General features: G+C 59.7%; 1 protein-coding gene across 1 annotated transcript in view; it reads right to left on the bottom strand.

Annotated features, from left to right (window-relative positions):
* IGSF21 (immunoglobin superfamily member 21) overlaps window positions 1-26573 on the bottom strand; it is a 118075-nt gene that overhangs the window by 51727 nt on the left and 39775 nt on the right. Inside the window, exon 4 of the mRNA XM_044445293.1 lies at window positions 8242-8354. Within this exon, the coding sequence (XP_044301228.1) occupies window positions 8242-8354 (113 nt within the window). The remainder of the gene's footprint in view (window positions 1-8241; window positions 8355-26573) is intronic.

Below are 26573 nucleotides of genomic sequence, written 5' to 3'. Positions count from 1 at the left end.
GACGGCAGGCAGGCTGGCACACAGAGGACACAACAGCCGCACTTCACTCCCCTGGCACCGCGGAAGGATATTTCTTGCCCCTGAAGCGGCAAGGCCCACCGGCAGCAGTGCCAGCAGCTCCCGGTCCAGCTGCGGCCTGAAGCCAGGGCCGGGCTGGCCCGCTCCGTTTTTGGACGGGCTGCCGCACGCTCAGCGGGGAGTCGGCAGGCGCAGAAACTGAGCTGCACTCCGGGACGAAGGTGGCAAAACCTCTCGGAGAGCCGGATGTTCACGTGCGGAATCCTCCTCAGGTTGGCACCAGCTCAGACTCCTCAGGCTGCGGCCCACGGCTTCTGCGGCCGACCTGAGCCATGCAGCCTCCATCGTGCTTAGAAACAGGAGTGCATGTGATGCAATGGAAAAACACGTTAAAAAGATACCGACTGAAATGCAGCTTCCCTCAGAGGCTCAGAGCAGGAAAATGTGCATTTAGGCGGGGCCTGCTCCATCGATGCAAAGGACTGCGGAGACGAGACGGCCTTCCCCGTTTTTAAAACACAGACGGGCTAAGATTCCTCATTTGGGAGGGGCAGGAACGTGCGCTGGCCCTCCAAACTCCCTGCCATCCCGAGGAGCCTGGCAGAGACCCACGGCACCCCCCAGCCCGGCCTCACGGAGCTGCCAAAGGAGAGGCAAGCACAGAGGCGGCCGGGCGACCTTGGGCGCAGCTGCTTGGAGGGGAAAGGGGGCTGCTCCTGGCACTGCCGCCGAAAGGGACGGGCTGCCGGGGGTCCGAGGGAAGAGGCAGCAGGCGCTCGGCAGGCCTCGCCTCGCACCTGGCCCTGCGCAGAGACGGCCCCGCTTGGCCTCCGCCGTCCGTGGTGAGGGGGGCGCACGCCCCAGCGCGGCTCTCCTGCGCGTGGCAAGCCTTGCCACGACGGACGCTGGCCGGGGCCTCGGCAAGCACGGGCCAGCTCAGGTGCTGCGGATCCGCACGCCCACGCTTGGCGCTTGCCTGGCAGGGCAACTCGGCGCGTCGGAGCATTCCCGCCACGGCACTCCGTGGCAGCTGCTTTGGGGATTTTGGCCCATGAGAGCTGCCAGAGGCGTCTGGCTCCCCGGAGAATATGCCCCCAATTTCCGGGGGACCGAGCCAGTAGAAAGTCTCTGACCCAGCCGGCAAGCAGAATCTGCAAGAAGAGGAAGGAGGCTCCTGCGGAGCAGTTGCTGGGAAGCCACAGCCACTGCCTCGCTTGTGTTAGAAGTGTGGGAGTTGCTGGTGGGCCCGCGAGAGAGAGAGAAACTGCGAGACTGCGCTCTCCCGGGAGCCAGGAGGCATTTCTGCAAACTGCCGGAGAGGCAGTGAGGGCGTGATAATGAAGTCTCGCTTGCCAGACTACAGAAGAATTTCCCCCCCGAAGAAGAAGAACCTGGCATGATTCTCTTTGCTCTGCCGAGGCGCAAAGGACAGGGAGACCACGGCTGTGGCTTCGTGTTGCCGAGCCGAGGGGTCCGGGGCATCTTTGCCGAGCGCGGCTGGCAGGGCAGGCCCCCGCTGCCCGGACGCGAGGGCGTCAGCAAGAGCCGGCTTCTCCCCCCGCCGGGTGCCATCCTGGTCACTGAGCACAGAGGGACTGCAAGGAAAACTTGACTATGGGAAGGTGTGCCGTTGGGAATTAACCGGAAGGGGCACTGACGAAGGAAGGAGAAAGGACACACGCAGGGGACCGGCCGGGCCCCCGGAAGTGCTCCTAGGCAGGGGCAGTGAGAAATGCGCCGGGCTGTCGAGCTGCACTCCCTCGCAGGGTTGTGGTGTGATGGAGAGGAGGCTGCCGCGGGGTCTTTGCACGGGGAAACGAGGCAGGAAAGGCAGGTGGCGAAAGAGCCAGAATGGACCGGCTGCCCCTTTTCTGCACGGCGCAGGATCCCGCCCGTGCGGATGGCCGCCAAGCCAGGACCCCCTTTCTCGCTGCGACCGAGCGAGCAGCAGAGACTTCCCTCGCGCCCCTTCATCTCTGCCTTCTCCTGGCAAGGACCAGCGGAGGCAAGGACCAGCAGTTCCGGCAGATTTTGAAGCGAGAGGAGCGGTCAGCGCATCTGGATGGGAGGTCGCCATGGCAACATCAGGCTGCCTCTGTCTCTGAGCTGGGGGGGGGCATCCTCTTGGAGAAAGATGCTCCAGTCAAGCGGGTTCAATGTACCCAAAGGAGAAAGCATGGGGGGGGGGGTTGGGACTTACAAAACAAAACCCCCGAGGTGTGGGTGGGGATGCGTGATTGGGCAGATGTTGCAGGTTGATTAAATTGTATGCTCTGTGGGGCAGGGACCTGTCTTCGTGTGCATATCAGTGGCTTAAGGAAAAGTGGGAGGGGAAGAGAAGGGGAAATATTTTCATTATTACTATTTTAAGCCGATTCCCCCTTTTCTCTCGGCTCACCACCGTCACTGCTCGGAGGTGACAATCATTGTTCTTCCCACGCACCCGCGCATGCACGCGCCTGCCACCGCCACCAGCCACGCACAAACGCACGGAGGCAGCCAGCGCGTCTTTGCCGCAGCCCTTTTCCAAATGGGGTAAAGATTATGCAAATCGGAATCAGCTTTTCGGGGGAAAGTGGGCTAATCCAATATTACGGAGCAGGGCTACGACGGAGAAGAAGAGGGACGTACAAGCGAGAGACGGGGTGCGGGGGCAGCATTCCCAAGTTCTGCAGCCCCGGTGGAGCCGCAGGACCTTTGATGGTCGCAATTTCTCATCCTGTCATGCCAACATCGTCTAAAAAAGACGAAAAATTAAAACACGCGCCAACCAAAAGTAGGTTAGTGCAGGAACATGCCAGGCCGTGCCACTTGGAGAACGGCACAGATGTGCCTGGGTCTGACGCCCTCGACGAGCAGAGGACGCCGCGAAGGTGCCTGCCCGAACGGATCGTGCGGTGCTGGTGCGCCACTGGTGCGCTCGCCGGCAGGAGAAGGGAAGCAGCGGGATCCGGATCACATTGACGAGCGCAGACACCGACGGTGCCCGAGGCCCAGCATCCCCGAAAGGGGCAGCCCACGGCCGGGCATGCTGGGAGTCGGAGGGCCTGCTCCGCTGCCCGAGCAGGCTCAGGACGGCGCTCCTGGGGAACGCGTCAGCGCAAGCGCTCGTTTTCGGAGCAGTGCGCTTGCAAAGACGCCTGGGAGGTGGCAAGCGTTCCCGGGGAGCCGGGCATCAAGGGCCGGGACAGGACACACTCCGAGGCTTGAAGGCACTCTCATGCATCCCTGTGTTTAATCAATTAAGCGCACTGATTAATCTATTAGGCACTGAAGAAGTAATTATGGCACCATTATTCACGTGCAGGGCTGGGTGGGTTCTTCTCCGCTTGGAACGAGGACTGTTTCTGAGGCCCCCGTCCTGATGGGTCCTCTAATCATTCCGGATGCATGTGATTCCGCCGGAATGGGGTGGGGGGGCTGCTTTTCGTTCCGGCTTCTGGGCTGGCGAAGCAGATTGAGTCAAGGGTGGGGCAGGGAGGTACAGTCCCTCCATGAGCACCAAGCACCATGAGCCCCAAGCACTTTGATAGATGCTAAATAGGTTGGTCCCCAGGTCCAGTTTCCAAAATCGGGTCCGATCTCCCAGAGAGACACATTCCTGTGAGCTGGGGGTGTCGTCCTCTTGAAGGGCTGAGCAGCAGATGGTGACAGACTGGCATCTTGATGCGTCAGCCTCACAAAATTGCAGCCCCTCATCCACGGCAGATACTCCAGGGCCAATGTGGAAAGACTTGTGGGAAGCCCTCCGGAGAATGCGGCTTCCGCCAAGCCCCGTTTTCCGGAGTAGCACTGGGAGAAGGAGCACCCCTGAAGCTCTGCAAATGTCTCCAGGTTCCATCCCGAAGTGCCTTCCAAAGCAAGTCCGCGTCACACAGCAACTGGGCGACTTTGGGCCGGTCAGACCCCCAGCCTGCCCTACCTCGCAGGGCTGTTGTCGTGGGGATAAGCCTTAGAGCAGCAGGCGACGCATGTAACCTGCCTTGAGTTCTTGTAGGAAAAAAGGCAGGCTATACATTTCATAAATAAATTTTTAAAACGCCCTTGCGCTTGGGAATCTTTACCGTTAGACTAGACTGCAAGGAGCAATTAGACAGCACATACAAATGTGTCCCATCTGAAACCCAGGACTCCTGGGTGGCGGGACACAAGTCTCCAAGGACCTTCAGATTTCCCAGAAAATGCGCCCATGTGCAAATTCCCCCAAAATCTGGAAAATGAGGTTGCAGGAAGAATTTACAGAAGCGCAATGAGGTCAGATACCGCCGGAGAACGCCGTATTCGTTGGGTGGTCTCATTACTTTTGCTGTTGTTAATTCCCTTTCCATCCCACCCCTGGGCAGCTGGAGCCCCTGGGCAGCTGACCGGTCAACGGAAGGGCTTGGGAGCCCGTGGTGGAGACCCCAGCAAGCGGGTGCGCTGGCCGAGCGGGCCGAGAGGAGAGGAGAGGAGACCCCGTGGCCCCTTCCAGAGCAAGGAACACCATCAGCAGGAAGAAAATAAAGGCCCCCAGGGGGAAATGCACCGAGAAGGGTAATTGGGATGATCAATGCGTCTCAGGGGGAGCTGAGGTGGGAAAGGCTGCCAGTTTTACAAGGAGTGGAGGGGATAATTAGGTTTTCATTCATTAGGAAAACACAGAGGAGATTAAGATGGGGAGATGATATGCTTGCGAAGGGCAATGGGAAAGGAGACCAGGAGAGCAATGCGTGGACCCCGGGGAACGGGCGGGCGGGGGGGCAGAGGCAAGCCCGCAGAGCATGTGGCCCCAGCCCCAGAGCCGCACGTGAAGTCCAGTGGGAGCAGAAATCAAAGGTAATGAATTATGGACGGAGCCAAACAAGACTCGGTCGACAGGTGTGATGAAGCCGCGGGGGAACCCTCGCCAAGCCGATCCACCCGGCGGCGGCGCATCCCTGCCTTGGCGCTCCTTTCCCCGATCCGTGATTGCCACGCCGGGGCGCTGCCCATGGCCACGCTCAGGCCATGAGAGCAGTCCAGTAAGGGGGGGAGCTGGCGGATCCCCCCGCTGTGGAGGCGGCCGAGCCACGTGGAGGACGGCAGTGCCGGAGCGGGGCCGTCTGAGCGAGCGAGGGGCTCCCCTTCCTCTGCGCGGTGCCGGGGAGGGCTTCCCGTTCACTCCGGAGCGAGGACTGTTCTCCTGCAGCGCATCATCCAGAAGCGCAGGAAGGAGGAGAACGGCCCCGGCCACCCAACAGAGGCCCTTCCGTGCCGCGCCCGTGGGACGGCCCCTGCGGGCTGCGCTGGCGTTCCTGAACGCTGGCTGCGTGCAGGGAGAGCGCGCGACCTGAGCTGCTTACATAAGCCGGAGGCGACGCGGGGCGGGTGGCCAGGGATGGCCGCCGCAGCCGCCCCCCCAGCCCGCCCACAGCCCTGCAGAGACCTCTCCGGCCCGGATGACGCGTCCCTCTCGGCCCTCCTTCCCTGGCCCCGGCGGGGTCAGCCCAGGCTGCCGAACGAACGAAGGGCACGCGCTGGCTGGGGGGGCCCCAACCTCGCCGTGCACGGGAAGCGCTCGCTTGCTCGCTCGCTCGACGCGGGATTTCTCTCTCCCTGCATCTGCCACCCACCATTGTCTGATTGTTTGTCTGAAAATCCCCGGGTATCTGACACAGCGCTCTGTGCGGAAGGGAAGAGCCGGGCGGGAGGCCGCCTCCGACGGGCAGGCGTGATCACGATCATGATTCGCGTGATCATGCTTATGAATCTCGGGTTTCTGTTTTCTATTAGAGGATGCCTATCGATTCGGAGTGTCAGGCCGGGCTTGCCTTCCCACCCCCTCGCCCTTCAAAGGGGAATTATTTCAATTACAAATCTTTGATTCCTGCTTCCGATTGAGGAGGCATCAATCAATTCGGCTGCTTCGCTGCATCCAGCGGGGCGTCAGAAAACTGAGGCTGAAAGACGCTTCTGCATGTCAAGCCGATTTCACATTCCCTCCCGCATCCCACCCTTGGAAACGGAACGAGACATTTCCCGCTCTCTTGAAATTTCACCTCGGATTAGTATTTCGCCGCTCCCCGTAGGGAGAACGTCCGTGCAGCAGCAGGAGGAGTGGTGCCCGGAGCAGGCGCCTCCCGCTCGGCATCTGGTTCCCCGTCTTCTGGAACGCCCTTTAAGCGGCGCTTGCTCCCTCCTCCGCAACCTGCTTCCAGCCCCGAGACGCGCGTCTTCGCCGCACGCTCCCACGTTGCACTCCAGCGGTGTCTTCAAGGTCAACTTCCCCCAGCTGGATGCCCTGCCAGAGGTTTTGGCTAGAACCCCTATAATCCCGGAGCACCGGACACGTTGGCTGGGGCTGATGGGACTTGTAGTCCAAACCGGCCAGGCACATGGGAGGCGTTCTTTGGTTGCACGTGCACCCGCCGAGGCCAGTGATGCCCACAAGGGCTGCCAGGAGAGGCCCTCTCTGTATTTCCGCACAGGGGTCGTTCCCAGCCGCGCCTGGGGATGCTGGGCATCGGGCCTGGAGCCTTCGATGAGCCCGTCAGCTCAGCTCTCTGGGGGGCCCAGGCCGGGGACGCGGCGGTGCCAGTCCCGAGGAGGGCCTCGCTGCGAAAGGTCGCATCCGGGAGAAGCGTGTTGCGGGAGTGGCGGCGGAAGGCCAGGGGCCCGCAAGACCGGCCGCGTGAGGCTCCGCTCTCCTGCCGGCAGCACCCGGAGGGTCAAGGCTCCAGCGCCCGGGCGCGCGAGGCAGGCGGCACCGGCGCGCGGCACGAACGGGGAGGCGTCCGTTCCTGCCGGTGCGTGGGCCCACGGAGGGCAAACCCAGCGAAGAGACGCGGCATCGAAGAGAGGGTCCCTCCCGCTTCGTCAGGCGCAGCAGGGCAAGGGGGGTCCGGCCCCCAGGCACGCCCACGCTCCCGGCCTTCCTCCGAAGACCCCCAATGGGCTTTGGGACAAAGAGGCCTCCAGCTCCTGCAGCAGCCCTGGTGGCCTGGGACGACATGGCGTTTGACTCGGAAGGCCACGAGTCTGGGCCTTCTCCATGGTGGCGGCGGGGGGGGGGGGGGGGGGGTTAGGGGGAGAGAAAGAGGCGCAAGCACACCTGTGTGTGAGAAAGTGTGTTGCCGGGGCGAGTCAGGGCAACGGAGAGGTTAAGGCAGGCCGTCATTTCCGTTCTTGTTTTCAAAGCCAGAGAAGTGTACTTAAATACGGGGGGCTTGCTCTGCGCTAGGCGTGGAATCGCAGCTTGCAAAAGAGCAACCAGCTTCAGGATGAGCACGTCGCACGCATGCTCCTGGGTCTCTCTGTGCACCTGTCCTGGGGGCAGGCGAGGCACCGAGACCAACCTGTGCATTCATGTCGGCCTTATATCCGGATTTGCAACCATGGCACTCAGTCAAGAAAGCGGCGCGCAACTTCGGCCACCGAGCGAAAGCCGGACTTCCCCAGACGGGGCAGAATTCAAAAGCAGCAGCAGGAAACACACGCGCCCAAGAAAGCACCACACGCCCACCACACGCCCACGCACCACCGTGACAAGACGGTGTTCCAAAGGTGGGGGGTGCCACACCAACGGCCCCCGAAGCTCTGCCCCCCCTCTCCCCAGAACCCCCACGGGGTCCCCCAGTGCTCAGCGCTCCAGCAAGTTCTTGGGCAACAGGGCAAATGAGCCGCTTCCGCACCCCGAGATGCCGTGGGGCTCTTGCCCCAGAGAAGGCGAAGCGGAAACAGGCAGCCAGCACAGGGGGAGACCCAAAACTCTGTCTGCGCTTCGGCCGCTGCACGGGGGCTGCGCCAGGAGCAGCGGCCAGCACAGGGGCCTCTTCCAGCCGCTGGGGCTCTGAGCCTGCCCTCGGAACCGCCCGGAGCTCCCCGAGGCATCGCTGCCCGGAGAGGACGGCGAGCGTCTCTCTGGGAACAGGGCCTCTCGCCACTGCAGGTCCCCGGAGGCGCCTCCGGCCCTCAGCACCCGCCTCCCACACCTGAATGGCGGCAAGGCTGGTGCTCAGTGCGCTGAGCCAGGTGGGCTGCCCAGAGGCTGTTGGACTACAGCACCCCTCATCCCCAACTAACTGGGGCGGATGGGCACTGGCCATCGGCACTGCTCCTCACCCCGAGCTAGAGAGCGAGATGGGGAGTGCTCGAAGCCCGGGCTGGCAGCACAGCTCGGCCCTGCACTCGCCACACGCCCCGAGACGGCAGGGGAGGGTGCACCTGGATCGGGGTGGGGGGCTGGTGCCATGCCGCCATGCTTACCCGGTACCAGACGATCTCCCGCATCCTGCCGTCCGTCTTGAAGTTGCATTTCAGCGTCACGGCATCCCCCACCACCACAGGTGGCAACGGCTCGATGCTGACCGTCAGGTAACCTGGAACAGAGAGAGAGGGGCAGGTGAGAAGGAGGGCGACGCGACCCCCAGGAAGGCTCTCGCTGGCGCAGAAGCCCAGCGCCTCGTGGGCCCCCTTTCAGCTGCAGAAACACGGGGGATGCATCTCCCCCCCACCCCAAGCGAAAGCCTCCGAAGGCGCATGATGGGGGAGCAGGCGCATTCGGCCAAACCTGATTGTGCCCAAGTGGCCGCCAGAAGGAGAGCTGCCAGGCAAGCCATGCAAGGTTCGACCTGGTGGATTCTGCAGCTCCCGCACCAGCGAAGAACCCGAAAACACACGCAGGAAGCAGCGTGGTCCCATCTATCCCGAGCGCGAAGCCGCCGAGGACACACGGCACGTGCGCCAGGCGCTTCCCCCAAAGGGGATGTTTTCTTTCGCACCCATTAATCTCTTCAGAATATACTGCCAAGCACTCTCAGGGTGTCCAACAGTTTAAAATAATAAAAATGCAGCTGCGCCTCTTATTCCTAAAGAAAAATTGTGTTCCCGTGGAAGCCCAGCAAAGCAAAATTGAAAAACACAGCCAAAAAGGCAGCCGTTCATTATATCCCGCGACTGAGTGTGAGGGACGGCCTGGCGAGGGCGGGACGTTGCCTCAGCCCCTTGCGTGGGGCCAACACAACCAGCTGCGCTGGTGTGCGGGAGCCGTTCCACGTGGAGCAAGGGGGGCTCCTGCGGCCCCCACCAGGCCCACTGGGGTGCCCCGGGGACCCCCGACCCCTTCCCCAAAGCCCCAGTCGCTGGGCAGCTTTCTTGGGATTCCGTGCAGCTCCCCTTCCCCAGCCTAGAAGCTGAGTCACCAGCCTCATGAGGGTGCCATGGGTTGGGCCACCTGGGCTCAGCCCTGTGAACCCCTGGGCCCCTCCAAAAGTCTTTAGCAGGGAGTCCAGCCCTCGAGCTCCACATCCCTGGACCCACTGCCCCAGGGGCTTGGAAGCCGAATCTTCCAGCCTCTCTCCAGCACGACCTGCAGGCCGTAAATTTGTGCTCAGCTTCTCCTAACATCTTCGGGGCATCTTAACATGCCTTGATGGAGACAGATCTGCGGCCATAATTTCCCTGTGTGGCCATGTCTAATTCTTAAATATTGTTGGATCCGTTGCTAAACGCGTCTTAATGGGCAGAGAATCGGTGTTCATGGTGAGAGAGGCGGAAGACGGATGGAGCCGTTTGGAGCAATGGACCATGGCGTTAACAGCGGCCTCCGTGTCCACGGCACAGGAAGAGGAATGGCCATCGAAGGGAGCGACGGCCGGGGTCATTTTTCCTCTGCCTTCTTTTTTAAGGAGGAGCCGATTGACATTTCCTCTCTATGCTAAGGAATCTCAAGGAGGCCTTGGAAAAATTCTGGTGGGGTGTGTATTTGGAGAAAGAGGTGCATCCTGACATTTGAGGGACGCTGTACACTCTTCAAAACATGTTTGAAGTTTGGGAGTTCTGAGAACGTTGTGCATTTTCTTTCAACATGCAAACGCTGCCCACACAAACACCGTCTTGGGAAACTGTCAAGATTTGCAGAACACACGAGGGCCACTTGTGGGGTTGCGAATAGGGCAGAATTTTGCGGAGCGAAACGACATGCTCCTGTCTCCCCAGAACCAGCCCGGGGAGGCCGTTGTCAGTGCGATCCGCTTTGAACCACGGCGGCCTGGGAACAGACGCTTCTCTGCTCTTTCCTTCCAGCTGGAGTGGGGTGAGGGGAGGGGGGAAACAGCTTTCCTGTAACCCAAAAGGAGACTCCCCTCCCAAACACACTGAGCTTTTAGAAGCGATGTCTCTACCATTCAAAAGAAATGCATCTGGAGGCCAGCAAAATCTGCCGGAGGCGTTTCTATTCCTTTTGTACAGGTTCTGTTAGCAAAACCAAAGACTCGGGAAGGACAGGCCGAGAACTGGATCAGCACTTCGCTCTTCACGTCCACCGAACGCAGCGTCTCCAGAGCACCTTCTCTCCTTGGACCGGCAGCAGGACTGGCCAGGAAACGTTCACACGATGCCCGGCTTTCGTCGTGCCATTTGGCTCCGGCCGCCCGAGGACTTGCCAAGCAGGCGCTCTCCCTTCTCTTCCTGGCCCTTCTTTGGTGTACGTGTGCTTGCAGGCGCTACAGGTGTCTGGTGAAGGAGGAAGCCCATGGCCAGCAAGGCTCGCAGTCACCGATCGCCTCTTTTTCCACAGATCTGTCCAACCGCCTTGGCAAGCCCCCCACGTTGGCGGACCTCACACGACTTGTGACAGCAACTTCCAGAATGTAATTATACACAGTGTGAAGAAGGACTTCCGTTACAAAAATGAAAAAGAAAGAAAAAAACCCTGAAGCACAACCCTCCAAATCTTTTGGCAAGTTTGGAGATGCAGCACCACTTGCAAGCCCGATCGAAGCGTGGAGGCCAAAGGCTCGAGCAAAAGCAGCTGGGTTTTTAAAAATCAGGTCCTCTGCCCGAGCGCCATGCCAGATGCAGCGCACCCACGTCGCCCGGCTGGGCTGAACAGCCGTGGAACAGAACCTCGGGGGAAACGCGCTCCGGGTCGTGGGCGATGGGAGGGCGAGGGAAGCCCCCCTGGGCCAGGCCCTGGGCCCACCCGGTTGAGCACCCCGTTCACACACCCGCCGCAGGAGGTGAGTGCAATGGCCCCCCTCGTCCATGTTCCCCAGCAACCGGTGCGCACAGGGACACTGCCTCTCCGACTGGAGGCACCACGGAGCCCTGAAAAGCCAGCCTGTGGGATGCAGGACTCGGAGAGCCCCAAAGCCTTCCCAGACATCTGCTCTCCGCCCTTCAAGCCGGGTCGTCGCCCTTCTCTGAGCAGCCCAGGACTGGGAATGCTGGTGATCTGTTCTGCAGAACGGAGGAACGGCGATTTCCAGTTGTCCTCTTCCAGGCGTTGCCAAAACATGCCCGACGTGGAAGCAGTTGGCTTTTCTCTTCCCCGTGGGGGAACAGCGACCAAAAACATGCTGGGAAGGAGGCACAGCCCTAAAATATTCTCACTGGGCCAAGGGAAGGACTCCACCAGTGCCGTGCCATTCAAGACATCTCGGCCCCCAAACCTCCGTGCCCACGCCGTCATCCGCTTGAGAGGTAAATTGCAGCTCTTGTCGCCATAATCCATGATGGAACCGCAACAGGGCTTCGTTCCGCGAGGACCCTCTTCACATCAGATTTCATTGCCGTGCTGAGGAAATGACTCAGGAGCCAGCAATGGAGAAATGTAAATAATTCCCTAATGGATCTGTCATGCGGGGGGAGGGGGGTCGCAACGCCTGGCAAAGACGGAAGGGGTGGGGCGAAGACGCAAGCAGCGCGGCCTGGGCGGCCCAAGGCACGGGGGGGGGGCATGCTGAGCGGCAGAGGCCCCGTGTTCAGCCCCTCTTTGGCAAGGAGGCCGCGTCTGCTCGCAAAGATGGGAAAATGAGGGGCATCGGGTCTTCCCGTCTCAAAATAGCTACAATTTCTAGAACGTAAAAGCAGAACTGAGAGGGTGGGAGTGTCGCCTGCCTTGTGTGGCACAAGCACCAGCTCCACCGGCGCTTCCTTGAGTCCTCGCGCACACAGAGAGGCTGAAAGGGTCCTTCGCCTTGGATTTCAGAAGCTTGAACGGCCTTGGATGCAGCCATGTTGCATTCTTCACCCTGGACATACCAAGTTGGGGAGGTGGGGGTAGCACAGGATTGGTCCATTATTGAAAGTGAGGCAAAGCTGGGGGGGGGGGTGGGGCAGAAATGGGGTGGGGGTTTCCCACCCTTTCATGCTTCTTCAGCGGTCTCCCCCATTCCACCTCCTCATCTATTCACAACTGATCCTAGCCAATCAGCGATCATAAACACATTACAGGGTGATTCTAGCCCATCAGTGATCCCTTTTCTAGTGCAGTGGACAATTCCCAAAGAGGGCGGCTTCTTCAAGTCAGATGAAGATTTCATGAGTAGGACTCCTCCTTTCAGTTCTACCCAAGTCGATACTTTCCATGCAATTCCCCAAAGTGTTGCCAAGGAGGGGTACTTGCTTCTGCAGCTCCACCAACGAACGGCTTTGCACCGTCACCAGGCTGGGCTCCCCAGTGAGCCAGCCTATCGATCAGCCAATCAGGAAAGAACGTCACACTCCTTAACCATCAAAGCCCAGCTCAACACCATACCAGTGACAAGGTAATGCCACTGCCAAGGAAAAATGAGAACCACGCGGGGGTCTCGGGTATGCACACAAAAGAGTTGCAACCAAGAGAAGGCTGACTGCTTTCCCTCCAGTTTCATCCCTGAGCCCCCCACACCCACCCATTCAAGCCAGGAAGGGCGCCCAAGATGGCCAGGATTCAACAGAAACCGTCTTGCTGCTCTACCCATGCCCAGCTCCCATTCACTCTGCGTGAGCAGACTTGCGGAAGCGAGCACGGCCCCAAGGGGGGAGCTCTGCAGGGATCCCCGGATTCGCACAACTTTCTCCCCAAGCCAAAGAGGCCCGGCGTCCTCTACACAGGACAGCTGCGTAAATTAGGACGTTTGAGCAGCTTAGACTGGGAATCGGGAACCAGAAGCACAAAAGAACGAACTCAGAAGTCCTGGAATGTTGTCCACAGATGCGCCTCCACTCTTCCTCGGAGGCGCAAACGTGGGCCTCTCCCACGATTTGTGAGCAGAAGCCAAATTCCCGGGCCGCCCGAGCCAAAACCTGCGAGCCAGGAAGGAAGCAAGAAAGCAGTTCCACGGGCTCCTCCGACACTGCTCTTATCCTGCAGCAAAGCCGCGCCTGCTGAGGCAGTTGGAAAACGAGCCGCGTCGCTTCTAATCTCGATTTCATACCCCTGCGCAGCTGCGCCCGGAGAGAAGCGTTTAGTTTGGGTGACTTGCAAGTGGCTTTTCTTCTTCCGTCCCCCCTTCTGCCCACCTCAGCCAGCCAACGTGCTCAAGCGGCTCGGGAACAAACCGCTTCTCTGCCAAACTGGCTACACGGCCGTTGCCTTCAGGGCGAACAAGCCCTGGAAGAAAAGTCCTTGGAGACAAAAGTACACCCGTCATCTTTCGTACAGGTGTCAATATTATTCTTTTCTAGCCCCCTTCCACCTTCCGGGCCACGGTGCCTGGGAAATTGTCCCTTCCTGCTTCAGAATTTCTTCTGTTTATTTCGCCTCATACACCACCCAGAAAAAGTTGAAAGCAAGACGTTGGACTTTTAACATCTGAAAACTAAATAATGTAACAATAAAAGCAAGCGCCAGTTTAAAGAACTCAAACTGCCCAAACACACTGGAAAACCACACAATGCTTGGGAGAATGACGGCATTTCCCCCGGGACTGAAATGCCAAAAGGCAAGCCTCTCCTGGGGGGGGGGGGGCTTCAACAACTGGGGGACACACTGAGAAGCCCAGTTCATGGCAGCTCCTGACTCCACTGGGTTTGGCAGGGGGACCTAGTGGGACTATCAATAGTTATTACCCATGATAGCTACATGGGTCCCCCATGTTAAAAGGCAGTCTACCTGTAACTTGGGATGCCAGATTTCACTGAACTTCTTTTTCAGTGTGGAATGGATTCCACAGAGAGGTCGCACAGTTTTTGCCGGCGCAAACTCACACTTGCGCCAACGCCCAGCGGCTGGCGCGCTCTGTTCAGCCCGTGCGCATTACCACAGGAGCCCTTTCGTGCAAGTGGAATGAAATTCTTGCGTGCCTTTAAAAATATCTGATGAGCGGACGATGAAAAATCAGTGCCAGGCAATCTATGCAACCAAGGCGGGATGGCAAGACTTGCACGACCCCCCAACGCTGCACTCACGGGTACAAGGAAGACACCGACACACGCCCACCGCAACACCGCCCCAGGAAACGCCCCGCTTCTCTCTGCTGGGAGCGGGTGCCGGACGGGGAGGCCTCGGTGCGGCCCGGCAGGGTGTGGGTCCCTGCCAGCCCCTGGTTTCTCCTCTAGACTCACCCCCATCAATCCTTGCTCTCGTCTGGCAAGGACGCATTTGTATTCCTGCCCTGGCTCCGCTCCCGGCACGCCCTTGCTTACGCGCTGCTCTTTCACAGCCCCGGCCAAGGTGCCTTGCCTTTCACAGCACGCCGGACGACAGTCCCGCCTTCAAAACTTGCAGCCGGGGCGTGAGCCGGGGGCAGGGGCCCCCGACAGCCATGGGCCCCCGACAGCCCTGGAAGGGCACCCACGGGCCAGAGGCTCCTACGCCAGCCGCCAGATTCCCCGCCTGGATTCTGGGCCCCAGAAGAGGCGGCGCCAGGCAAGAGGCTCAAGGCGACGGCGCATCGGCCTGCCCTGGAGAGGAGGCACACGCCTGCAGGCACGTGTCCCTCTCTGGCTCAGGGCCTGGCTGAGAACCGGGCAGAGATGGGGGCCCACCCCCTGCCGATGCCTGCAGGCCAGGCTCCACCCTGCAAAGCGCCCCGAGCCCCGGTGCGAGGCCTCCCCAAGCCGTGGAGACGGCCTCCTCGACTTACGTGAGCACCACGCAAGGGGATACTTCTTGCACTAGAGTAACCTGCCAAGAGACGCAGCGGAGGCAGGTGGCCCCGACATCGTTCCGTCCCCCAAAAATGTCGGCCGCGACGGTTTCTGCGGAGCCTCGCTGACCTCGCCATCCTTCCCAGCCAAGCACCCGGCACCCAGCCGAGAGCACTTGCGGGAGCTGTTGGAACGGGGGCGGCAAAAGCCTCGGGCCCCCAAAAGAAAAGAAAGGGGAGAGACCAGAGAAAGGGGTGGGGGGAAGAGAAAGAGAGAGGGGAGCCGATGAGCACTGCCGCTTTCCTTTGCAGCCGCACATGAGTTATCACTGGTGCGCATGGTGTTGACCCTTTGGGAGATGGAGCCAGGACCACGGACAGCTCCCATAAAGCTGAAAACGGGAGCGGAAACAGCGGAGGAGCTGCACCGAGATAGACATCAGCTGCCTCAGCTGCCTCCCCTGGAGAGAGGGAGAGAGAGCGAACGAGAGCGCACATGTTCGTATACAGATTGTGAGTAACCTTCCCAGCTTACAAACCTCAACAATCGCGGCAATTTTTTTATCTGCTGCTGATAAACTGCACGGAATTGAAACGCGAGGATGCTATCCGGCACAGTCGCTCGGATCCAGAATGAAACTCCGGAACTGGTGGGCCCTTATCGGAGAGAGCAGAGGGATGCTGAGCGCTGCCGGCAGTTGGGATTTCAAAAGTGAAAAACAAACCGTGCCTATTTGTTAACAAAACGACGGGATCCACATGGGTAAAGGCCCCATCTATTTTTGAGGGAGATAAATGGCAGTGATTGGAAAAATGGATGCCGTGGAGGTGAAATTGCCCTTCTGACAAAAATAAGAAGCAAAGATAACACACGGATTGTGTTTCTCAGTCTAACACCCAAACATATATAAATAAATTTGTTTCAGGCTCGGGAGAGTCTGATGGAGAGCTTCACATTGTTGGGCAGACCTTGGAAGAGCGAAGGACCCTCCCGGAGGTGAGCCTGGCCTGAATACCACCGAGCTTCTCTGGAATATTCGGCAGTCTCGCTGGGAAGGGCCTCTGTCGCCTTGTCTCAGGGATTGGGTCAAAAAGACTCGGGAGGCACGGCCTCACCCAGGACCGCCGTGATGTCAACGCACAGCCACGACAAGCCTCCTCCTAGTTCGCTGGGTTACTTCTGAGCAGGGATGGGGGTGCCTCTCTTCTGGTTTCCAGTTTAAGGCAGAAACTTCAAGGATGCTTCAAGGATTCTTTAAGTTCTTATCAAAAAGTGAGCCAATACAGTCGCATGAGGGTGTTCGAAGGCAGAGAAAGCTGGTCTTCGGGTGATCTCTGGATTTGCTCCATCGCCCACCGATTCATGGACTTGGGATCGTCACGAATGCATATTGTGACAATTGTAATAAAATAATATTGCTTATATCCACAAATCTGTAGTCACACAAACGGACGCTCCCCAAAATGTGCAAATGAGGGGGGGGTTGCTCATTTTTATTCTTGTTTTTTTTTTTGCTTAAGTCTGCATTTTCTGAGGTGACAATGTGCCAACTTGGGGGGGGGGGGGAATGGTTTTGCAACCACACAGACGCCACGTGACCTGGGCAGCTGGTGACCCGCGGAGTCGCTCCCAGGAAATCTGGCCTTGGAGTCCATTCCAGAGTCGTCCAGCCTCGCAAGGCACTGGCTTGTGCAATTTCCCAGCAAGTTGAGCAAGAAATTGTCCTGCTCCAGGTGGAAGCGGGGAAAGGGTCCACCCAGTTCCAACTGTTTTTCAAGGAAATCCCGAGGTTGGGCCATGCATCCAGGAACTGATTCAGGTCCGTCTTCCATCGCTCTAAAATCCCCTTCCTTCACCGCAGGACCAAAGCAGGCCGTCTCCTTTCCTCCTCGCTTCTTTCCCTACACAATGTCCACGTTTCCCCAATCTCCCCAGCTGCTGACTGGGATCTGGCTGGGCGCAAGAGCCAAAGAGGCTTGGTGTCAAACGCTGAAAAATGACTTCCCAAACTGCCGCTCTCCCTTCCTGAAAAGGCAGTGACGAACGCCGAGCATACAAATCGCCAGTGTTCCCGGGCCCCGGCTCGCCGCGGCCGGAAGTGTGTGTGGACTGCAAAGATTTCCTCCCCGGCCCGGCCCAAGGTCACCTGCACGGCGGACCGCAGGAGGCGTGTGCCCCGGGAGGGGGCCGCGGTGCCTCGGGGGACCGAGCCCCTTCCTGCCGCGGGGAGGCACCGAGGGGACCGTGCGGCTCGGCACTGTCTTGGCACAGCATCTCTCCCCGTCTCCAAGGGCAGGATCCGTGTCTTCTCTTTGCTGAGAAGAAACGGTCCGCATCAGACACGCCGGCCCGCAGGCCTCGCACCGCCTGGCGCAAGGATGCGGCGGTGGGGCAAGAGGCGCACCTGCTGGCAGGCAGGCAGGCGGCCGCCGCGACATCGGCCCGCGCACCTTCCGCCTCGCCTGCCTCAGCCTCGCCTACCTCGTGGGGCCGTTGTTGGGGGGATACAGCAACCTGGAGGAGGAGCAGGCGGGACGTGCTGGGTTCCGCACAAGCGGGAAAGGCAGGGGATACATGCGATGCGGTGGTGACGTGGTTGATCACGGCCCACCTGCAGGCTTGGAGGCCTCAGGATAACACCCAGCTCAGCCCCCTTCCGCGCATCAGAGCAGAAACGGGCAGGAAATCCCTCGCCGGGCGTTGAAGAGACGCATGATTGGCGCGGCTGCCAGGTCCCGCTCGCTCTCGGGCTGCTCCTGCAACTTCTCCGCGACGCCCGGCTCCTCTCCTCTCCCCTCTCCCGGAGTCGTCTGCCTGCCGAGATCGGCTCCCTCCCGAGAGACCTGTCTTTGGCTCCGCGCGTCAATAGGTGCAAGAGGCAACGGGCAAACAAACACTTTGTGCCCCTCCCTGCACGTAGAAGGAATGTTTACACTCCAGGATGACAATCCAATTTTATTGATGCCACTGCGGAGGCAGAGTTTGCAAAGCACGGGCCGCCCGAAGCCCCACAGGGGAGCCCGTCGCCTGCAGCAGCTGCCGAGCGCGGCCACATCTGCTGCTGATTTTGGGATGACACGGGAAGTCAAGACACCTCCGCGGAGGGGGGCCGGCTCGGTGCCGCAGACGCCGACACAGCCCACCAGCCGTGTCCAGGGGCCCCCGGGGGAGAGAGGGCCTTGCACTCGTGGAGCCGGCTGAAGGCTGCAAACATGGCCGCCGTCACGTCAAGCCACTGGCAGGCCGCACGACGCGGCTGGCGGCTCGCAGCCCGCTCCTCCCGGCGGCCTGATGCCCGAGAAATGCGCCGGGGCCTCTGAGCTGCTCCCCGCTCTCTGCCAGTCAACAGACTTCTGCGGTGCAAAGCCGGGCGGCCCACACGCCTCGGCCCGACGGCCCAGTGGGCTGCGTCGAGAGCGAGCGGAGAAGACGCGCTTGCACACTTCCTGACAGGGCGCAGGCGTGACCTGGGAGCACCGGGGTGGGCTTTGTGGCAGGTGAGGGGGGCTTCACGGCCCAGCTGGTGCTTGGATTTTAGGGGTGCAACCCTGGGCATTCGCCGTCGGGAGTACGCCCACCATTTCCCGAGGGATCCCCGGAAGGCGGTGCGTGGCTTGCCTGGATCAGCCTGGCCCAGCAAGCAGTCTACTGCAGAAGGGAGCGAATTCATCCCCGCTCCGGAAATCCCGGGGCGCACACCCGGTCCTCCACTCTTCTTCTCCGTTTCACCCTCACAACGACCCTGAGAGGCAGGTGAGGCCGAGAGCCAGCGACCGGCCCGGATCCAGGGGGGCCGCCTCGGCCAGGAGGACTAGGACCCGGATCCCCACCGTCCCAGGAGACGGTTGCACTGCAACATCACACGGCTGCCTCTTTCCTAGCCCCCGTTCACATGGAAGCAGCTCCTCATCGCCTGGAGCAGGACCGGCTCGCTACTTGGGGACTCGCCTCCCGCTGCAAGCAGGGGGGCGGCTAGGGGGGGGGGGGGGGGCAGGGGGGGGGACAAGGGCAAAGACACCAAGAGCACCCACGCAGTCCAAAAGTGCTCCAGAGAGGTTTCCCCACCCTCCAGAGTGGAGGAAAAACTGCCCCAAGGCCAGGAAGCCTCAGACGCCTCGTGGGGGGGCCGGGGAGTCCAGGGGGCGGGCTTCCCGACTTCTCCTCCAGCTCCGTGCCCCCAACCCTGCAGGATCCCCGCCACACAACTGCCCCCCCCCACGATGCCTGCTTTATTTAGCAACTGCCTCTCCTCGCCAATGTTGTATTTCAAATGCGACCTTCTGATTAGATTACCAGCCGGGAATTATAACTTCTCTGATTAGATGGCAGCCCAGCAGAATATGAATATTTTCCCGATAGCGAACAGAGGCGATTTTTGTCAATGCCCTTTTCCAAGCACAGCCACACACAGAGAGATAAATATAATTTGTCCTTTGAAATCAGGACAGGCATCTTTACATTTTTTTTTTTAAATGTTTACAACATGTTCCATTCTCTCATCTGAAAATCATTTGTAGGGAAAGCTGTCTACATACAGAGAGGCTCCAACGACAGAGACGGGGGCAGCTCTCAGCCAAATGCAACCGGGGGCTGCACCCGGGCGGGGGGGGGGGGGCCTGGGATGGGACGTCACCCAGCGCCACGTCTGGGAAAAGCTCTTCTTTCTGGCTGATTTCAGGCCGTGATGCACTGGCTGAGCTGGCAGGAGGCCCGGGGGACAGGTGGCCGCAGCATCTCCTGGCCCTCGTCCCCACGACCAGAGCAAGAGGCGAGCGAACAGGCGGGGCCACAGGGAAGAGAGGAGCGACTCCGGGCACTCTGGCCAGAGTCCCTCCCCGCTGGGCCGTGGGCACTCGGCCGGCCGGGCCACGGCCCCTCCTGGGCACCGGCCCCGCAGGGACGGGATGACGCGCCTCTGCACTCCGGCTCGGCCGTTCTGCCCCGCTCCCGAGGTGCCCGGGGGGCTCGCCAGAGCCGCCCCGAAGCAGCACCAGGGGTGGCCGGCACGGGCGGGACACGTCCTCAGAGTACGCTGCAGCTGGGGAAGGACGGTTCCAGCACAGGATACCTGCGTCCCCCCTCACCCGCCCGCCCGCCGGCTTCGCTCCCGTGCTCTCAGGGAAGGAGAGGCGGCGGCACACACGGACACGGGGGAAGAGGCGGTCACTCTCCTCCCGGCGCTTGACGCCTCTGACTGACAGCGTAAAAAGGAGGCCTGCTAGTCAGAGCGACGCTGGACAAGACGCTGACACGTGAGCCGACAGACGGGGGTCCCTGAAGGCCTGCTGCGAGCACGACAGAACTTTCCCCTGGAGCTGCTGCGGGGAGGGTGCCCAGCCACGGCACCGCCTGCGGCAGATGCGATGATTCCTGTATTCTACATGCTTTCACTCCGGGTCCCGCAGGACCGGGCAAGGCCATGGCTGGGTGTTTCAACGACACGCACGACAGAGAAGGCGAGGCGGGTCCAGTTCAGAGATTGGGTCCATCGGATGAAACCGGTCCATGCGGAAGCTGAGTGGCCTGCCGTCGCACGGGCCAAACCATCGGGGCTCGAGCAGCGAGAGGCACGCGCGACGGAGCGAATCCGGGCCCGGACTTTGCTTCCTGCGGCAACCGGAATGGAAGGAAGCAAAGGTCACGGCCTTGTGGGACGGCGCAGCGACAGAGGAATGGATCGGCTGCGCCCAAGAGCACTGAAGCTCCCCGAAGTCCATCCCAAAGCTCATTCTGTTGGGTTCCAAGCCACATGCGGTTCCTTGTGCATGAAACCCCGCATGTGCTTCCATGTACCTTTGTCCAAATATGTTCCTGGAAGGTGCACTTTCTTAGAACATGCGCATCCTGCTTGTCGTTCGTAAGTGCAAGCTTTTTTATTTTTTCATATTTTTCACATTTTTCAAATGCACACGCGCTGTTGAACACGTTTGGGGTGCTCTGTGAACCACATAGCAAGCCTGCAGAGAAATCTCTCGTGCGCGCCCGCGAGCCCTTGGGTGAGCGCAGAATCGCAGTGCCAGAAGCCCCCCGGCCGCCTGTGGAGCTGGCCACCAGCTCAGCACCTGGACTCCACAGGCAGCCTTGGCCTGCTGACACGGAAGGGCACTGGGCCTCCGTCGAGGCGGTTTATATCCCGAGGGCATTTCTGCACCGCACAGCAGCCGAATCTCCCAGCGCAGATCCGAAGACACATCTCAAAGCCACAAAGCACAATAGCAGCAACACACACCCTAAAAATCCCAGGACTGAGACAAAACGAAACCAAAGCAATAGTCGAGCAGGAGCAGAAAGATCCGACCTTGCCTGGGATCTGTTTCTGAAGAGCGACGGGCTGATATTAAGGGCTGGGGAAAACAAAGGCCTTCGCCTGGTGCCCAGAAGGTCACTATGTTGGGGGCACCTGGTGAGTCTCCCTGGCCAGGAAGGTCATGCCAGAACAAGGGGGTCACCACTGGAAGCCCCTCTCCTTCGCAGTCGTCCAGCTCCGGCAGGAGCACTAGGAGAAGACCCCCCGCAGGTGATCCCACGGGCCGGGCCGGAGCGCATGGAAGGGGACGGTCCTTCAGGGAACCTGTCCCCATGGAGTGCAGGGCTTTGATGGTCAATCCTTCCATGGGCTTCGTGGGTAGTGGAGCCATGGATTTCATGACCCCATCGTGCAGCGAGGCCACCAGCCCTGGTGACTTTACGAGGAAATGCCACATGCTCGTGGGAGCGTGCCACACGATCGCCGGCCCCCGTCCGGATGGCGCTGCACCCTCTCCCACATCAAGGCCAAGGGCCTCTCGCTGCCAGGTGCTGGGGAGCATGGGCGGGAGAGTGCCGCCACCCTCGAGGCCTGCCGGTGGGCGCCCTGTTGGCCAGCCACGGTGCGGCCAGAACGCTGGAGGAGACGGGTCCCGCTGAGGTCAGGCACGGCTCGCCCTCCGTTCTGCCCTGTGCTCCGGACCCCCATCCTCGTCAGCGCCCAGGGAGGCTGCCGGGGCCGCCGTGGCCGCGAGCACACGGGCTCGGCGGGGGAGCAGGCGGCGTCCGTCCATCAGGCCCCTGGCCGGGCAGGTCCGTGTCCGAGCCCAGCTCCCTGCACGGCCTTTTCAGTCCGGGGGCCGAAAGGGCCGCTCTCCGGATCGCTCCCTTCTCTTCCTCCACCCTCCCTTCGCAGGTGCCTCCGCTCGCTCGGTCTCCTCTCTCCCGAGGTGACAGAGATAATATTAACACATCATCATTTTAATCAGTACATGATTAACAAAACTTCATGCATTATTCAGCTCTGCTCCATTTAAAAGCTCCTGTCTCTCCCGCCCGGCTCCGGCGGTGGCGGCTCACACGAGCCACCGTTCGTCATGCTCACCCCTCGTCCTTCGGACCGCGTGGCTCTTTTCCCATGGAGCAGTGCCAGCGGGAGTGGGAAGGGGTGCTCGGAGACCCAGGGAGCTTCCTCTGTGCTTGCGAAGCGTTCAACCACACTCTGCTCGAAGCTCCAAATGAGCCCCCACCGTGCGCAAAACAGCCACACAGGGCCAAACGCACGGCCGTGTCCCCCTTGCGCCCGAGACCCCATTGCGTGGGGCACGTTTCCTCCATCACCTGGACCTTCCTGTTCTGAGAAACCGCTGCCGGCCTGGTGCTTTTTGCCACCCGGATTTCGACAGCCCTCTTCTCCCGGGGGTGCGATGAGATTTTAGGATATTGAATGGGCCAATGCCAGCTGGCTGAGCAGGACTGGTTCGCACCAACACTGGCTTTCAATTTTGTGTGTTGGAATAATTTTCGTGGTGTTTCCATGGTATTGTGTTTTGTGTGTTCTTATGAACTGTTGTGATCGGCGTCTTTAGGAATTGTGTTTTTGTGTGTGTTTTGTGCTCTATGTGATCTGTGTTTCTAGGAATTGTTGTGAACGGCCAAGAAACCTTTGGAAATGAAGCCAAGGCGTCAAGGGACTGAAGGGTGTCCCATCGTTTGGCTGGGGTTCCTAACCAAGGACAGAAAAGACACCCAGCCCTGACCTTTCAACCTCCAGAAGGCAGGACCGTCGCATTAGATCATCTCAGCGAGGGACGTGCAAAAGTCCACTCCCTGCGTGTTCTGCACATTGTCAGGTATCTTCCGTTCTGCCATCTGGAGCTGGCGTTCCCTCCGGTGGGGGCTGCGCAAGGGCGCGCCGGCGCGAATGCACATTTGCACGGATGCTGGCGAGTGCGCACGGGTGCCCGGGTGCTCTGCCACTTGTGCCAAGCAACGCATGAGCAGTAATGCACCTTGGCAGCGGCCGGGACCTGGCCCTCCTCTGGCCTGAAAAAGCCCACCCGCTGCAGCATCCACGGCCTGGGGCACCAGGATCCCAATTTTGGGGACGCGTCCCGGTTGCTGCGGCACCTGCAGGTGGCACCCAGAGAACCCCCCAGCCCATCGCTTGGCACAACCGAGTGCAAACACTGGTCCCATTAAATAAAACATGTGTTGACAAGCGGCAGCTTTCGCCAGCTTCCTCATGAAACATTCAGCCAGGCGGTTGTCCTCTCTCCTGCCAGTGCTGCTAAGAAACGTATCTCCCTTCCGGGTCACTGCCGGCTTCTCACAAGTGAATGCTATATAATCTTACAGGCAATTTGCAATTAAGATGGAGCACTCCTGCCAGAAAGGAGACACGACAGAGAGCCAGGAGACGCCGAGAGAGCCAGCCCTTCTGCTCCAGGCTCGGGGAGGCAGGGTTTGGCGGGCCCTTGGATTGGAGGGGCCTTCCCCCCGCCAGCAGGCCACCTCGCCACGGGTGCCACCAGCCGGGAGCCTACCCGATTCGCGCTTCCTCCGCCAGCACGCAAACTGAGCGCCGGGTACGTGGGTCCCCTCTGTTCTGGGAATGGCGCGGTTTTTTCTAGTTGCACAGTAGTGGAAATGCCTCAATCGTTAGGTCCTGCATGAAAATGCTTTGAGTGAGAGAAGGCCCATGAATAGCCCACGAATTCCCACGCACGCGGCTTCCTGGAAGAACTGGCCAACTGATGTGGAAACAGCACGAGGCAGACAAGCCTCTGGGAAAAGGGAGACGCCGAGCAAAACTGACCAGAGCGCGTCACTGTTCACTCTGCGTTCCACCCCTTCCTTGCGCCACTGCCGGGGTTCCCTGGCCAGGGAACTGATCGCATTGTTGGGAGATCGGCAACATCCACCGTCTGATTCTGTTTTTTTCCCCACGTCCCCCTTTCATCCAGATGAAGCCCTCACCTGGCACTGATAGAAAGCGGGTTTTCCCCACAAGGTGTGTTTCCTTAGGGAGAGGGCTCAGTCCCCCCAGCAAAGCGCAGCAAGGCCCTCTCCTTGGAAGACCCACCTGGCATGTTCCCCAAGGAAAGCTGAGCCTGCGGAGCACTGCCTTGTCCTGAAATTCTTCCGAACCACTTGCAAAACCAAATCAGAAACAGAACCCCTTTTCCGCTCTGATCTTGTTGCCCTCCTGGGCTCCCTGCCTCACGCTCAGTTCAGTCCATATGCCCCGGATGATGCCTTCGGATCACCAACTAAGACTGACAACAAGGCCAGCTGGTCCCGTTGGAGCTGGTGCAGGCTCCCTAATTGTTTGGGATCGCGAAAGGCACCCTGCCCTGGCTCTCCTTCGCCTCGCTTTGCTCCTGGCGACATCATGCCTTTAGTTAATGTATCCAAAGATAGCGTCATGATCTCATCCTGCTCACTAGGCCATCCCTGATTGGCTGGATGGATCCAGGATGAGGATGTGCCAATGCTGGAAAATCTGACTCAGGTGAGCCAATTCAGCTTCCTGCCCACTTCTGATCCTGTGAGCAGAAAGAGGTCAAAGCTGGGAAGGGGATTGTGGGTGCTCATGGAACTCGGCTCTACGATGGGGGCGTTTTTTACAAGAAATGAGAAGAACATTCATGCGCATTGTGCCACTGGAGCAAAATCAGAAACCCAAACCTGGAGCTCGTCGGTGTGATTTGTGCAAACTGCTCTGCAGCTCTGTCGTTTCCAGCTTCTGATTTGGTGTCAATTGTGTGATTTGCATTCGATTTCCTTGCATTTAATAGTATGTACAAATCACAGCCCATATGAGAGAAGGAAGGTCGTGAGCTGGTTTGGCAAAGTGGAACCAGATTATCACCACTGCTGAGTTCTAACACATGCTCAATCCAGAAAGATGGTGCCACCGGCGAAAGGTAACAACACCAAAGAGAATTTCACAGGGTGCCTATTGCCACAGAATCTTTTATATTTATTCCTTCCTCTCGACTCCATAATATTCAGTGCGGCCATAATCTCTCCATATTGCCATCCAAGTAAATTGTAGGAAATGCATATTTTAGTATGTGTTAAATGATGTAAAAGGGAGAGAAAAAAATGAGAACTGGAAAGAGAAGTTGTCTTCACACTTCCAAAACCAACAGTTTCGTGTGGAAGCAAGAGGAAGGGAGGGGTAAATATGTGTTTGCACTTTCTAAGACTTTGCTTGGAGGGAAATATATGCAAATCACACTCATAAATCTCAAGCTACTTAAGACAGCCACTGGCAACGTTATGGGCCTCTCCCCCCGTGCTTTCTAGCCTTAATGGTCCCTGCAGCCCGCTAGGCTCAGTTCCACGGACGAGGCACCACGACCAGGAGGGCAAGACCCCCTGCGGAACAGAACAGATCCGGAGCACCGGAACCGGATTCTGCCCAAGCTCTCCAGCCGCTGGAACAGCCAGGAAAACCGGCAGTGCCGGGTGAACTCTGAAGTCCATGCCCTGCTCTGGACCGTCTTCCTAGCCATGCATCCCTCAAAGACGCCAAAAGCTCGAGTGGCCATGCCGACCGATAGACGCAAGCCAGGCCTGGGAGGTTCCCCCTCCGTCGGGCAACTGGCAATGCCCCAGGGAACACGCTCGCTGGGAAAAGAGGGGGCCGCCGCTCAGCACAGCTGGGGGACCACGCTGGGGGAGGACGGTGATGGGGAGAGGGGCTCGTCCGGGGACCACTCACTGGGCTCTTGCCCGATTGGGGGCTTTCACACAACCAGGCTGGCCACGGAAGGCGACACGGAGAAGCACAGGCAGCCCGGTCCCGGCCCGTTCCCCATCCCAGGTTTGCCCGCATCTAAGAGGAAGAGGTCCCGGCAGGAGGGAAAAGGAGCCGGAAGGCCCGCCGCAGCCGTCCAGCCCCACCGGGCAGCCTCCTCAGGCCCAGGGTGGCCACCAGGCCTAGCACCTTGGCGTGCGAATTCCCCAGGCAGAAGGGCTTCCCCGGAGCTGAGCCCTCTTGGCAAGCTTGCACGGGGAGCCCAAAGCGCTCAGGAAGACTGAGCAAAGGGGGGGGGGGGTCTTGTTGCCAAGAGCATGGAGCCTTCCTGGCAAACACGGCAGTGCTCTAATGCTCTGTAAATAGGATATTAACCAGACCAGCCAAACAATTAAGGGCTGGTAATTAAAATTCATCGTCCTTCACACCGCCGTGTATTAAAGCACAAACATTTAATTACAGGCCTCTCCCTTCGCTGATGGCGTGAATGTACAAGAGGCGTTTAGCAGTCCCGTCCTTAATTATACTTTATGGGTGCTCGCTGGGGCCCGAAGGGCCAAGCCGCAAACGGGTTTGGTGCGGAGATGTGGCGAGTCCGGATGCGCACGCACGGGGCGGGGGGGGGGCTCCTCGGAGCCTGGCACACGCTCTGCCCACCCGTGACCAGAATGATGCCTCCGACACCGTTCAGCACAGATTTCCATCTGTGAGACAAGGCTGCGGTTTCTCA

The sequence above is a fragment of the Varanus komodoensis genome, unplaced genomic scaffold (assembly GCF_004798865.1).
Source record: "Varanus komodoensis strain SLA01 unplaced genomic scaffold, ASM479886v1 scaffold48, whole genome shotgun sequence".
In the NCBI taxonomy this organism is placed as follows: Eukaryota; Metazoa; Chordata; class Lepidosauria; order Squamata; family Varanidae; genus Varanus; species Varanus komodoensis.
Note: the sequence above shows the minus strand (reverse complement) of the source record. Positions and strands in the feature narration are given on the sequence as shown.